We start from the raw sequence: 14,495 nt of genomic DNA on the forward strand, positions 1-14,495 counted from the left end.
GATGATTAAGAATGTTCAATTCAATCAATGAAAGCAAGAGCAATGGGATTGATAGTATAACATTTGGTGACAATGGCAAAGGCAAGGTCAAAGGGCTTGGTAAGATTACAATATCCAATGATTTGAGCATTTCCAATGTGCTACTAGTAGAGAGCTTGAACTTTAACTTATTGTCGATAGCTCAATTGTGTGATCTTGGATTCAAGTGCATATTTGGTGTGGATGATGTAGAGATTATAAGTGTAGATGGCTCTAACTTGATATTCAAAGGATTTAGATATGAGAATCTATACTTAGTTGATTTCAATGCTAGAGAAGCTCAATTATCAACATGTTTGATCACTAAGTCTAGCATGGGTTGGTTATGGCATAGAAGGCTTGGTCATATTGGAATGAAACAATTGAACAAATTGATTAAGCATGACCTAATTAGAGGCTTGAAAGATGTCACATTTGAGAAGGATAAGCTATGTAGTGCATGTCAAGCCGGAAAGCAAGTTGGTAATACACATCCTAAGAAGAGCATAATGAGCACATCTAAGGCATTTGAGTTGATGCACATGGACTTGTTTGGACCAACCACATACACTAGCATTAGTGTAAATAAATATAGGTTTGTGATTGTGGATGATTTCACTAGATACACATGGGTGTTCTTTCTTGGTGACAAGAGTGATGTGTTTGCAATATTCAAATCATTTGTCAAGGGCATTCACAATGAGTTTGAAACAACCATCAAGAAAGTTAGAAGTGACAATGGTAGTGAATTCAAGAACACTAGAATTTATGAGTTGTGTGATGAATTTAGAATTAGACATCAATTCTTGGCCAAGTACACTCCCCAATCAAATGGCTTAGTTGAAAGGAAGAATAGAACTTTGATTGACATGGCAAGATCAATGTTGAGTGAGTACAATGTGAGTCATTCATTTTGGGCCAAAGCAATCAACACGGCTTGCTACTATAGCAACCGACTCTATTGTCACCCCATGATGGAAAAGACATCTTATGAGCTATTGAATGGAAGAAAGCCCAACATAGCATACTTCCGGGTCTTTGGTTGTAAATACTATATATTAAAGAAAGGCACTAGATTAAGCAAGTTTGAAAAGAAATGTGATGAAGGTTTCTTGCTTGGCTACTCCACTACTAGCAAGGCTTATAGAGTTTGGAATTTGGCTAGTGGTACTCTTGAGGAGGTTCATGATGTGGAATTTGATGAAACAAATGGTTCCCATGAGGAAGATGAGAACCTAGATGATGTAAAAGACACTCAATTGGTCAATGCAATGAAGAACATGGACATTGGTGAGTTAAGGCCTAGAGAGGTGATTGATATTGAAGATGACAAGAATCAAGTGCTCTCTAACTCAAATATACAATCTAGTGGTTCTCATGATCAAATCCAAGCAAGCACTAGTAATGGCAATATGCAAGATCAACAAATGGCTAGTTCATCATCTCAACCAAGTGATCAATCTAATGCAAGCAATCAAGTGCAAGTGCTTCAACCAACCAATGTTGAAAGAGATCATCCATTGGATACTATCATTGGTGATATTTCAAGAGGAGTACAAACTAGATCAAGATTGGCATCATTTTGTGAGCACTTCTCATTTGTGTCATCCATTGAGCCTAAGAAGATAGATGAAGCTTTGAGGGATGTTGATTGGATCAATGCTATGCATGAAGAGCTAAACAACTTCACATGAAACCAAGTATGGGATTTAGTTAAGAGACCTAAGGATCATAATGTGATTGGAACTAAGTGGGTCTTTCAGAACAAGCAAGATCAAGATGGGATAGTAATAAGGAACAAAGCAAGATTAGTGGCTCAAGGTTACACTCAAGTTGAAGGTCTTGACTTTGGAGAAACATATGCCCCGGTTATAAGATTGGAAGTAATTAGGATCTTGCTAGCTTATGCTTGTGCCCACAACATCAAGTTATATCAAATGGATGTGAAAAGTGTATTTCTCAATGGGTACATCAATGAGCTTGTGTATGTTGAGCAACCTCCCAGTTTTGAAGATGAAAAGAAACTCAACCATGTGTTCAAGTTGAGAAAGGCTTTGTATGGATTGAAACAAGCACCTAGAGCATGGTATGAGAGATTGAGAGATTTCCTACTCTCTAAGGGATTCAAGATAGGAAAGGTTAACACCACTCTCTTCACCAAGAAGCTTGGGAATGACTTGTTTGTAATGCAAATCTATGTTGATGATATCATCTTTGGGTCAACAAATCAAGAATTTTGTGAGGAGTTTGGCAAGATGCTGGCAAGTGAGTTTGAGATGTCCATGATTGGAGAACTTAGTTACTTCCTTGGTCTTCAAATCAAGCAAATGAAGAATGGCACATTTGTAAGTCAAGGCAAGTATATCAAGGACATGCTTAAGAAGTTTGAAATGGATGAGAGTAAAGCTATTAGTACACCAATGGGAACAAGTGGAAGCTTGGATAGTGATACTAGTGGCAACATGGTGGATCAAAAGATGTATCGGTCTATGATTGGAAGCCTACTCTATGTGACCGCATCAAGGCCGGATGTGATGTTTAGTGTATGCATATGTGCTAGATTTCAAGCCTCACCAAGAGAAAGTCATTTGAAGGTAACTAAGAGAATATTAAGGTACTTAAAGCATACACAACATATTGGATTATGGTATCCCAAAGGAGTAAGATTTGAGTTGATTGGATATTCGGATTCCAATTATACGGGATGCAAAGTTGAGAGAAAGAGCACATCGGGCACATGTCAACTATTGGAAAGATCACTTGTGTCTTGGTCATCAAAGAAGCAAAATAGTGTAGCACTTTCAACCGCCGAAGCGGAGTACATTTCGGCCGGTAGTTGTTGTGCTCAATTACTTTGGATGAAGGCTACTTTGAGTGACTTTGAAATCAAGTTCAAGCAAGTGCCATTGCTATGTGACAATGAAAGTGCCGTAAAGCTCACCAACAACCCGGTTCAACACTCAAGAACAAAGCATATTGATGTCCGACATCATTTCATAAGAGATCACCAACAAAAAGGGGACATTTGCATAGAGAGTGTGGGCACCGAAGATCAACTTGCCGACATATTCACCAAACCACTTGATGAGAAGAGGTTTTGCAAGCTAAGGAATGAATTGAACATACTTGACTTCTCCAATATGTGTTGATGCACCCCCATTATATGACATGCCTCTCCTTCGAGCAATCCAAGGTAAAAGTTGATTGGCATGTCATACATCCTTGCTAAGGACATGATTAGTGCATCTTGACATATTTCACATTTGAATAGGCTCATTCATGAAAGTCAAATGAATTTGATGCTTGTATGGTACCACTATTACTTATATGTTTGAAATGATCTAGTGGTAGCATATGACATGTTTATGGGCTCGCAAACCTAGTGTTTGATTTAGAAAATAAGCTATAAGTGTTTAACTCAACATGGTACAAGATAACCCTTATTTGGAGGTGTGAAGAAGCTTGTCCTTGGATCAAACCGAGTTAAATATCTTTTTGCAAGTAATCTAGATTGAACCAAATTGGGAAAATGATACTCATTTCACATGGTCTCACCCCAATATATCTATAATTTAAGGCCACTTTTTGTGCAAATTGTTGACATTATTAATCCTACCCTATCTATACTTTAAGCCTTTGTGGTCATTAATGACAAAGGGGGAGAAATAATGTACAAAGATAGTGAAACAAAGGGGGAGAGATAATATATGACAAAAGAAGGGGATCAATTCAATTTTTGAGCATACAAATAGGGGGAGCAAGCTCATAAACTTATATGGTGCATTTGAATGAGCATAACATATGTTTGCTTGCATGTCATAAGTTTTAATTTCAAATATCCATGCTTGTGTGGTGTATGCTAGTTGTAGGTTTGAATGTTGAAATGAAAAACTAGCATGCATAGGCTAAGTAACTAGACTTATGTTTATTCTATGGAAACTAGACCCTTGCATGTAATGTTGATCTCACGGGGTATTCTAGTCTTTTTGTATATGTCTAGTTACTAATGGTGCTAAGGATGGTATATTGGTGCACTCCGATTGGTATCACGCTTCAAAGGTCCATCTCTTACACCTTAGCATCATTGGTAGAAATTGTCTCCTATATTTCCTATCTAAGCATATGTGCAAGCTACAATCCAAACTCTTAGCACATATGTAGGGGGAGCAATTGCTACCATTTGGAGTTCATGAAACTTGTCCATATCCTTTACACATGGTAAATATGCTTGGACAAGCAACATGGATTCAAATGAACTTTAATTCATATCTTTGTATAAGGGTTGTCATCAATTACCAAAAAGGAGGAGTTTAAAAGCTCTAGTTTGGTTTTGGTTAATTGATGAAACCTTAAGTGCTAACCTAGTTTATCAAGATGATTATGAGATAGGTAGCACTACTCTAAGTGATGAAGCAATGGTGAAGATCATGACAATGGTGATGGCATGGTGATGGTCAAATGCTTAAACTTGGAAAAGAAGAAAGAGAAAAACAAAAGACTCAAGGCAAAGGTATAAAATGTAGGAGCCATTTTGTTTTGGTGATCAAGACACTTAGCGAGTGTGATCACATTTAGGATTGATAGCCGTACTATTAAGAGGGGTGAAACTCATATCGAAATACGGTTATCAAAGTGCCACTAGATGCTCTAATTCATTGCATATGCATTTAGGATCTAGTGGAGTGCTAACACCCTTGAAAATATTTGTGAAAATATGCTAACACATATGCATAAAGTGATACACTTGGTGGTTGGCACATTGGAGCAAGGGTGAAGAGGTTAGAAGTGAAAACGAGTTGGTCGCGAAGACGCTGGCGTCGGTCAACAGACCGGACGCTGGGTCTGAAAGCACCGGACGCTGGTAACATGCGTCCGGTCGAGCTGGTCGATCAGCATAGTACCTAGGGTACCGCACCAGACGCTGGTCTGGGTCCGGTCAAGGTGGACCGGACGCGTCCGGTCGAAGAAATATGCCTCGGGGAGCTTACTGGAAATGACTGGACGCTGAGGCTTCTGTGTCCGGTCAGTTTAGCCGGAGCGTCCGGACAAGTACGTAGCCGTTAAAATCTGACGAACAGCGTTTGAAGCTAGTGACACATGGCATGAATCAGTGGAATGGACGCTGAGTCCAGGGTCCAGTTAGTATGACCGGAGCGTCCAGTCAGAGCGCATTTTTGCCCAGTGAAAGGGTATAACGGCTCTATTTGATTGGGGCTCTATTTATAGCCCCATGGCCGGCTCAAGGGGTAACTCTTGCACATTTTCATTGACATAGCAATCTTGTGAGCTTAGCCAAAGTCCTCCCACTCATCTCTATCATTGATTCATCATCTTTGTGAGATTGGGAGAGAATCCAAGTGCATTGCTTGAGTGATTGCGTCTAGAGGCACTTGGTATTCGTGTTGCGCTGTGGATTTCGCTTGTTACTCTTGGTGGTTGCCACCACCTAGACGGCTCGATGCAGCGGTGGAGGATTGGCACGAGTTGGTGATTGTTCGTGGCCATCTCGGTGATTGTGAGGGGAGTTGTACCTTCTCCCGGCGGAGCGTCGAAAGGTAACTCTAGTAAATTGCTCGTGTCATTGAGTTACCTCACTTGTGGGTCGGTTCTTGCGGTGTCCTATCGTGTGGACGAGGTTTGTGAAACACCTCTTAGCCGCCGAACCATCAAGTGTTGGTCGACACAACGGGGACTAGCGTGTTGGCAAGCACGTGAACCTCGGGAGAAAAATCGGTTGTCTCTTGTCATTTGCATTCTCCCGATGATTGGTTTAATCTTTATCTTGTGATTGGTTCATCCCCTACACGGCGGTATAATCACCATACTCACCTATTTACATTCTTGCAAACTAGTTGATATAAGCTCTTTAGTGTAATTAGAATTGAGAGCTTGCTTTATTATTGTCATTCATCTAGTGAGCTCTTTAGAGTAGCAAAATTGAGAGCTCTTAGTGAGTAGTTACATAGCAAGTTTGGGTGCCTAAGTAATCATTGCAACTAGAATTGTTGGATAGGTGGCTTTGCAACCCTTGTAGAGCTAGAGCAAGTTTGCATTACGCTATTTGTCATACTAATCAAATTGCTCTAGTTGATTTATAGATTTTTAAATAGGCTATTCACCCCCCCTCTAGCCATATTAGGACCTTTCAACTTGTCTTAACTCTAGCACCGTAGTATGAACTGAAAGGTGAAAAATGAAAAAAGGAAATCTGATTGCTTACCAACTGCTTAAAAGTAGCACATATGCTTACATAGAATGGTTAGTTAATGAACTAATGCGACTGTTAATGAAAATCGAATATGAGGACGCACTTTTAGTAATGCTCCTGCAGATGCAATAAACCCATAAGCCAGATAGTCTTGCATATCCTTGGAGTCTTTTCTTTCCTCCTGTCGGGTAAGTCTTGCTGAGTACAATTAAGTACTCAGGGTTTTATTCCCTCTGTTGCAGATGACAGGCGGATGCTAGAGCTGACTCTTGTGTGCGGACTACTCCTGGTGGGCTCAGAGAGGATTTCCTTTACGCTACGATCATAGTTTTTATTTATAAGTCTTATGAAATGTTTTTATAAAGAAAAGTTTTATAATATGTTGTCATAACTTATATACTAATGCTTCATCATATCAGTAATAGATATTTATTTTCGCTGTAATTCTGATCACCTGTTTATATTCCGCTGTTAAATTAAATTATTCATAACTCTGATAACATGTTTATGTTCCGCTATTATAAATAATAAATATGATAATATGGTTACATTCCGCTGTTATACAATAACTATTATACTCTGACGTTGTATTAAAAGTGATGTAAGAAATGGCCAAGAATGATGTAAGCTTTATTCTCTTATTTGTGATCCTGATGTAAAAATATGGATTTTCAGATTCTTCCTTGAGGTGCCCAACGGAACTGCGTGATTTGGTGTTCTCCTTTGAGTACTTAGTGTCTAATGGAAGACGAGTACTCCTGAGAGGCATTAGATTAGACGGTTCTGCCACAGCGGCCATGGCAGAGCTCTCCCACATATACACGCTCGGGACTTCTGCTCTTCTTTCTCCTCACGAGCCTGCGCACTCGTCCCACCTGGGGCGACCCCGTCCGTGAAAATTTTGAAGGACGGGGTTGCCCCGCATCTACAATGAATATTCGAAAATGGGACGTCCTCGTCCCCACGACCTTCTAACCAAACAGTGCGGATCCCAGGGCCGTCCCATTGTGTCCCGGTTGGTCCTCGCATCCAAACACTGCCATATAAAAATAAGCAAAAATTCCACTCCGAATCTCTGATTTCAACATGGAACTAAAGGGCATAAAAACGTGCTCAACTTTGGTGAACAGTTGGGCCAAAATCGAGGTCCCAGACTGACCGCTAAAGTTTGGGCCAAACATACCTCTCCACATAAGCCAGAGTAAACAATTACAAAGAGTAACAGGATTGTTCCTACGGATGATTGGTTGGCTTTCGATTCTTATCCAGCCAAAATCATCCCATACCAAAATTTATAGTTATTAATTGGTTTATTGTGAAAGAATTGGCACACCAATATTTATAGCCAAAGTTTTAGCAAGTCTCTAGAAAATTCTTAAACTGCATATAAAAGAGAAATTTGGCAAGTCTTGGCAACCAACCAAATGCATGTCTATATTTTTTGCCCTAACTTTGATAACCTTGATTTTGGCAAGTCTAAATTTTAGCTTACCTTAATTTTAGTTGGGCAAAATTTAGTAGCCAACCAATCATGCCCCTACTTTTTTTTTGACATCTGACCGAAATGGTGGCCGAAGACAGTGGAAGCATATGATTCCCTCAAATTATATCACTCATACAGTATTCATATTATCATCTTTTTTTGTGGGACATTCTCAGATCGGTGGGCTCTGTGCCTCTGTCGTCGTCCAGGGCTCCCGGCCCAGTTCACGATTCGGCTCGCCGCCGGGGCAGTCAGGCCCACCTGTCATCGAATCATCACGCGCGTTGCTACCCGCCAAACAAATCCCTATCGATTGACAGAGCACGAGCACAAGCAGCGGGCACGCCACGCTCTCTTCACGACTCCCTTCATTCCCGTCTCTCTCCCGCCGCCACCTCCGCCGCCGCCCGCAGCCAAAAACCCTAACCCCCCCCCCCCCCCCCCCCCCCCCCCCCCCCCCCAACCCACCAATGGCGGCGAGCAGCGCCGACCTCACCGACGACGGCTTCGCGGCGCCGCGCCTCTTCTCGCAGGGCATCTCCTACACCTACGACGACGTCATCTTCCTGCCGGGGTACATCGGCTTCCCCGCCGACGCCGTCGACCTCTCCACGCGCCTCTCCCGCCGCGTGCCGCTCTCCGTCCCCTGCGTCGCGTCCCCGATGGACACCGTCTCCGAGGCCGCCATGGCCGCGGCCATGGCCTCGCTCGGCGCCGCCGCCGTCGTGCACGGCAACACCGAGCCCCACGCCCAGGCCGCCATCGTCCGCGCCGCCAAGTCCCGCCGCCTCCCCTTCGTCTCCTCCGTGCCCTTCTTCTCCCCGTCCTCCGCCCCGACGCTCAACGATTTCGCTGGCAACGAGTACGCCCTCGTCACCGAGCACGGAGATTCGCTCTCCACGCTCGTTGGCGTCGCTGTCGCAGCCGATGCTGCCTCCCGCGAGATTCCTGTCGCTGTCTATGAGTACATGCGACCGACACCGCGCTCAGCCTCCGCCTCCTTCGACTTCGAGAAAGCAGCCGCCTTCCTTGCCGATGAGGGTCTGGATTACGCCCCTCTCGTATCCGACGATGGTGAGGTTGTCGATCTCATCACTGCCAAGGATGTGGAGCGCATCAGGAGCTATCCGAAGCTAGGCAGGCCGTCTCTTGGATCGGACGGGAAGTTTGTAGTTGCGGCCTCCATTGGGACCCGTGAGGATGACAAGGGAAGGCTGGAGCGGCTAGTTAAGGCGGGGGCAAATGCTATCGTGATTGATAGTTCACAGGGGAACTCCATTTACCAGCTTGATATGATAAAGTTTGCCAAGAAGATGTATCCAGAGGTGGATTTGATCGGGGGCAATGTGGTGACAATTGCGCAGGCCCAGAATTTGATTCAAGCTGGTGCAGACGGATTGCGTGTTGGGATGGGTTCTGGCTCAATTTGTACCACCCAAGAGGTTTGTGCTGTTGGAAGAGGACAGGTAAATGCTAAAATCCGCATGAACTCTTGTTTTTCTCAGTATTCTAATTCATCACCATCAGCTTACTTCATTTAGCTTGCTGTCAAATTTGTTGGCTACCCTGAATCCTCTGCCATTAGGTAGGCACTCGTTTTGTTCCTCTCTGAACTGTCTTATGATCTGAAGTTATCTTAGATGGCCGTGACCTCTTGGAAACAAATTTTGTCCTTTCTTTTGCTAGACATCATAAACATCCTGAAATCTTTGCTATATTCAGTGCAAGCATCCATTTCTCATTTGATGACATCAGAGCATCTACTAACTTTCCTTTCAGCTAGGTAGGGGATATGTAGTCCTTGTTTCATATGCTTGGAAGACACTGATGGAGTGATGGGTACTTGGTCTAATTTTGAGCTTTTATGAACTAATTAGGACATTGAAAATCATTGGGAATGTTTATTAGGTGCTGTCACCTTCCATTCATATTCTTGCAGGTTGAGTATCATGTTTCTTTAGGAGGCCATGGTCTTAGATTTGTCTAGACCTGGTAGGCTGGCACAGTGCTTTCCCCATGTGCTACAGTGCATTTCCCCCACGTCTGATATATATGGAAATGTTGTTCCTTATTTCCTCATGGATTCTTGGTGGTCTAATCATGTTGGAGAGGAGCCTTTAAATTTTTGTTATCTTGTGGTGGATAGTGGAGACAAATGATTCCCAGGGTTTTCTGCCTATGGTATATTGTAGAGACAAAATAATTTTAATACTGCTGCTTGTGTTTGATGTTCTTGTGTTGGTGGACAGGCAACAGCGGTGTATAAGGTTTCATCTTATGCCAAGGATCACAATGTACCAGTTATTGCTGATGGTGGAATTTCAAATTCTGGACACATTGTGAAAGCTCTGTCGCTGGGGGCATCCACTGTTATGATGGGCAGCTTTTTAGCTGGCAGTCATGAAGCTCCTGGTACTTATGAGTACAAGGTATACAATATGTATATTGATGTTTTTGCTGTTCTTAAATGGGTAAATTTCTGTTTTTGCTTTTCGTTTAATATGATTACCGTAAACAGAATGTTCAAATGCCTTTTGGTCTTTTGGACTTAGTTGATGACTTCAAAGTCCCTACAGCCATGTAGAATGTGAGACTTGATTCATACTGAAGATCACATGCCATGAACATGCAATCAAGCCCATGTGGCCACTGCAATGAAAAATTCCTTTATGTACAAAGAACAGTCTAATTAGATGGCATTGAAGTTAACAAGATAGTGCAATGAAAGTGGTTTATATGATGACTGAATGGCACTTGGATGTATCCTTCTATATTTGCATTGTGCATGAGTAACCATGCTGCCAGAATATCAGATATTTCAGGCTGAAATTACTCCCTCGGTCCCAAAATAAATCAACTTCTAGAGTTGTCCTAATTAAAACTTTGTTAGGTTTGACCAAATTTAATGAAAAGAGCACCAATATTTATGACATCAAAATTGTATCATTAGATACATCACAAAATATATTTCCATAGTGCACTTATTTGGTGTCATGGATACCCTTCTACATAAAGTTGTTCGAACTTAAAATAGTTTGATTTAGGATAACTCTGAAGGGCGGGCCTGGTGCAAGCGGTAGAGTCTTACCGCCTGTGACCGGAAGGTCCCGGGTTCGAGTCGCGGTCTCCTTGCATTGCACAGGCGAGGGTAAGGCTTGCCACTGACACCCTTCCCCAGACCCCGCACAGAGCGGGAGCTCTCTGCACTGGGTACGCCCCTTTTAGGATAACTCTAGATGTTGATTTATTTTGGGATGTAGTCAGTATATGTGTATGTATTGTTGGTTCATGTCATTTTGCTAGTTATAGTCTGTGCTGACTGCTTATGAAGTAGCCAACTATCTTTGCCATTTTGTTTGATGGAGCATATCAAATACACCTTATAGCTCAACATTTTTTTATTTGGACCTTTTGCACTAGTGGCTAGCTTACTAGATCTCTATAGTTGATTGTTTCGGGATCATATATTATATAAGCTAGGACCATGAACTCCCTCGAAAAGAATTAGAATTAATATCTGTGAGAACCCATCTGCATTTTGTGTGTCAATTCTAGTACTTTATTTATCACATAAGTTGTTTCTTAAGTTGTTAACTCGTTATTTGCCTTCTTTATTATTTTGTACCAATCTATGTCTGACACATTAAACTTTCATCTGCTCTTTCATGAAAATGTTTTGAGTTATAACTCTTGACATGCCATTTTTAGGACGGCCGTCGCGTAAAAAAATACAGAGGCATGGGCTCTCTTGAAGCCATGACAAAAGGGAGTGATGCAAGGTACCTTGGTGATACACTCAAGCTCAAAGTCGCGCAGGGTGTTGTTGGAGCAGTAGCTGACAAAGGTTCTGTACTGAGGTTCATCCCTTACACAATGCAAGCAGTTAAGCAAGGATTCCAAGATCTTGGTGCAGATTCTCTCCAGTCAGCTCATGATCTTTTGCGATCAGAGACACTCAGATTAGAGGTATTTTTAGGCTGCACACAAGTTATCTTCCAACATGCTTTAGATTTTAATATCAATTGTCTAAGATTGGAGAAATTCATCTTGCTCATTTACAGAAAGATTGTTTAAACAATTAAAGTTAACCCCTGTTAATACTTACAAGTAGGTTTATTTGTGGTACCAGCTCCAAAGTTCAGTAGATTATTTAATAGTCTTTATTAATCCATAATATGAATCGTAGAAAGGTCAAAATGATGTACTAATTTGGAGATTAGGTTCGATATGGACAAGGAGTTTGAATTATTGCTGGTGGAAATAGTGAATGTATCCATCTTTATTTTCTGAAAACATATAATTACTAGCCAAAAGCTGAGCATCTGTTCCAGTAAGCATACTGAACTGATTTGATATATTTATTGGTTGTCCTTACCAGGTGAGAACCGGCGCTGCCCAGGTTGAAGGTGGAATCCATGGGCTGGTTTCATACGAGAAGAAGGCATTCTAGTTCCATAACCAAACAAGGAAGAATTGGAACAAGAGTGGTTGGCTGCATGATATGGAAGGGACGGTGCTCGTCATCCTACCTGGCAAAAGCTCAGCAGCTTGTCAGCAAAGCTTGTCGATTTGGGCAGCAGGTGTACCATCTATGTAGCGGAATAATAATAAAGAGTGAACGTCCGGCTTCAGAATTGCCGGATAAGCTCACGGCTTGTCATCGAAACTTTGTCCCCAGTTTTGCTGAGAGTAACACTGCTATTTAAATATTTAACAATGATTTGGATCCGGTGATAGATGTACTTTGTCCTGCCACATTCAGCCTATAATCTTTAGCCTGTTGGTTTTGTAGTAAACGATCGCGGATTATATATTGCTGGTTGGTTTGGTGTGAGAGAAAAATACTGTTCCACTTTATAATCCACGATCGTAACAGGCTTTGGACTCCCTGTGTTCGAAGAATGCTGTCTTGTCTAGTGTGCCACTTACACTGCTTCAACAAATTTGAGCAGCCAAATTATGAGTTGCACTTGCAACTGGACGTCTGGACCTGTTCTAGTTTTTGAGCAAAATGTTTTAATCTATTCTAAACGTGATTCAAATTTAAAAGGCTTTGATTCAACAAATTCAAGGAGCCTTAATCTGAATGTTTGAGAAGCCACTATTCCTCTATCAGTCTGCAGTATGTTTTTTTTTTCAATATTATTACTATACTAGTTAAATGTCCGTGCGTTGCAACGTGTATACATAATATCACGATAATATATGTATGAGCGCGTGTTATAATGTATCTAAAATAGATATTGCAATCGTGATATTTTACAAGTTGCAATACATGAGCATTCACCTTAATCATAACAAGTTTGTGTTTTACAATACATGTTTTACAGTATATTGTATAATTAAGAATCTAATCTCTCAATGTTTCGACCAAGAGAACGTGCTTTGCACGAACACCAAGTTGCAGCTGGTCACCAATCAAAGATAATCCAGAAGATTTTCAAGTCCAAGATGCGGCATCTAGCTTCTTACAGCTGAAGCATGTAGATAGTTGAAGCTGTATTTAGAAGTATCCTACACATAAGTTGTTTGTTAATTTTTAAAGTTAAATTACTATTGATATATCTTGAAAAAATATGTATCGATGTGTAATGCATTACCTCTTTCATAGAGTTAGAACCTCTTTACATACAATATTCTTTGTGAATATATCCTTTGTCGGTCTCTTCTTCCTTTTCCCTTTTTCTTTTTTCTTGTTCACATCCTTCTCAGCAGCCGGCACAACCAAGATCTTAATGTTCGATCTTGCTGTAGCTCTTGATAGCGCCACATACAATTGGCCATGCGAGAACACTGGTTCCGGCAAGTATACCCCGACGTTAAGGATAGTCTGCCCCTGTGCCTTGTTAACAGTCACTGCGAAGCTGGGCCGAATAGGGAACTGCTTTCGCTTAAATTGGAAAGGGAACATCTCATCGTCCGACGGGCATAAGGGTATTCGAGGCAGAAAAACCCGCTTTCCAGCGTGCTGTCCCAACACAATTTCAGTGTCTATGGTATTCTTTTGGAACCCCCATATGATAAGCCTGGTACCATTACAAAGTTCGTTCGTAGGGTCAATGTTCCTAAGCAATATGACCGGACAACCGATCTTCAGCTTCAACACATGTGGAGGTAGACCATTGGGTGTCAAAGTGTTAAGGAATTCCTTAGGGTAGTAGTTGTGCGGATCGTCCACCGCACAGTCAAAGCTATGGTACACCATCTCATCTCCGTGGAAACGACCTATCATCTTCATATTAATCATATCAACCCATTCGTTCCGCGTGGATAATATCGCTCGAGAGGTGATATAATCTTTGCTTGACATATTTGCATTGAGGTTAGGGAATATGCAATCAATTAGAGTATCAAGATCACTATCTTCCCCGGTGTGTGGAACACATATATCATAAGGAAGACGGATTTCATCATCAACAGTCGCCTCCTCATAACCTCCACCGACGCGCAACAAGTATTCTGCAAACCACGGGTCGCTTTTTGCCCTCATGTTGCGCACCAGTTTTAGATGCTGCATGGAATCCCAAAGGTACGACATCCGCAGCGAGGCACCAACTACCCGAGCCCTTGACCCTCTCCGAACAATGAGAAGAACCTGTCTGAAATCTCCACCGAACACCACAGTCTTCCCTCCAAACGGCAACTCTGGTCTGTCCATTATATCACGAAGGTTGTTGTCTAGTGCCTCAACACCTTGCCTCTTTATCATTGTCACCTCGTCCCAAATAATAAGGGATGCGACCCGAAGCAGCTTGCCAGTACCACTCTGTTTCGTGAAGGTGCAAA

General features: G+C 41.9%; 1 protein-coding gene and 1 pseudogene across 1 annotated transcript; one reads left to right on the plus strand and one right to left on the minus strand.

The window, feature by feature from the left end:
* Nucleotides 1–8,175: 8,175 nt before the first annotated feature.
* LOC136517073 (inosine-5'-monophosphate dehydrogenase-like) lies at nucleotides 8,176–12,565 on the plus strand. Its single transcript, XM_066510592.1, has 4 exons — nucleotides 8,176–9,175; nucleotides 9,959–10,138; nucleotides 11,418–11,675; nucleotides 12,088–12,565. The coding sequence occupies exons 1-4, from the start codon at nucleotides 8,180–8,182 to the stop codon at nucleotides 12,157–12,159; spliced, it is 1,506 nt and encodes a 501-aa protein (XP_066366689.1). The 5' UTR covers nucleotides 8,176–8,179; the 3' UTR covers nucleotides 12,160–12,565.
* A 768-nt stretch (nucleotides 12,566–13,333) lies between these two features.
* On the minus strand, nucleotides 13,334–14,283 carry LOC136537925 (uncharacterized; annotated as a pseudogene).
* Nucleotides 14,284–14,495: the final 212 nt, after the last annotated feature.

The sequence above is a fragment of the Miscanthus floridulus genome, chromosome 2 (assembly GCF_019320115.1).
Source record: "Miscanthus floridulus cultivar M001 chromosome 2, ASM1932011v1, whole genome shotgun sequence".
Classification (NCBI taxonomy): Eukaryota; Viridiplantae; Streptophyta; class Magnoliopsida; order Poales; family Poaceae; genus Miscanthus; species Miscanthus floridulus.

Coding starts and splice junctions, on each gene's coding strand:
- LOC136517073 (XM_066510592.1), top strand. CDS start 8,180: ATGGCGGCGAGCAGCGCCGACCTCACCGACGACGGCTTCGCGGCGCCG. Junction 9,176..9,958: donor GTGCTGTTGGAAGAGGACAG/GTAAATGCTAAA, acceptor GTTGGTGGACAG/GCAACAGCGGTGTATAAGGT. Junction 10,139..11,417: donor CTGGTACTTATGAGTACAAG/GTATACAATATG, acceptor TGCCATTTTTAG/GACGGCCGTCGCGTAAAAAA.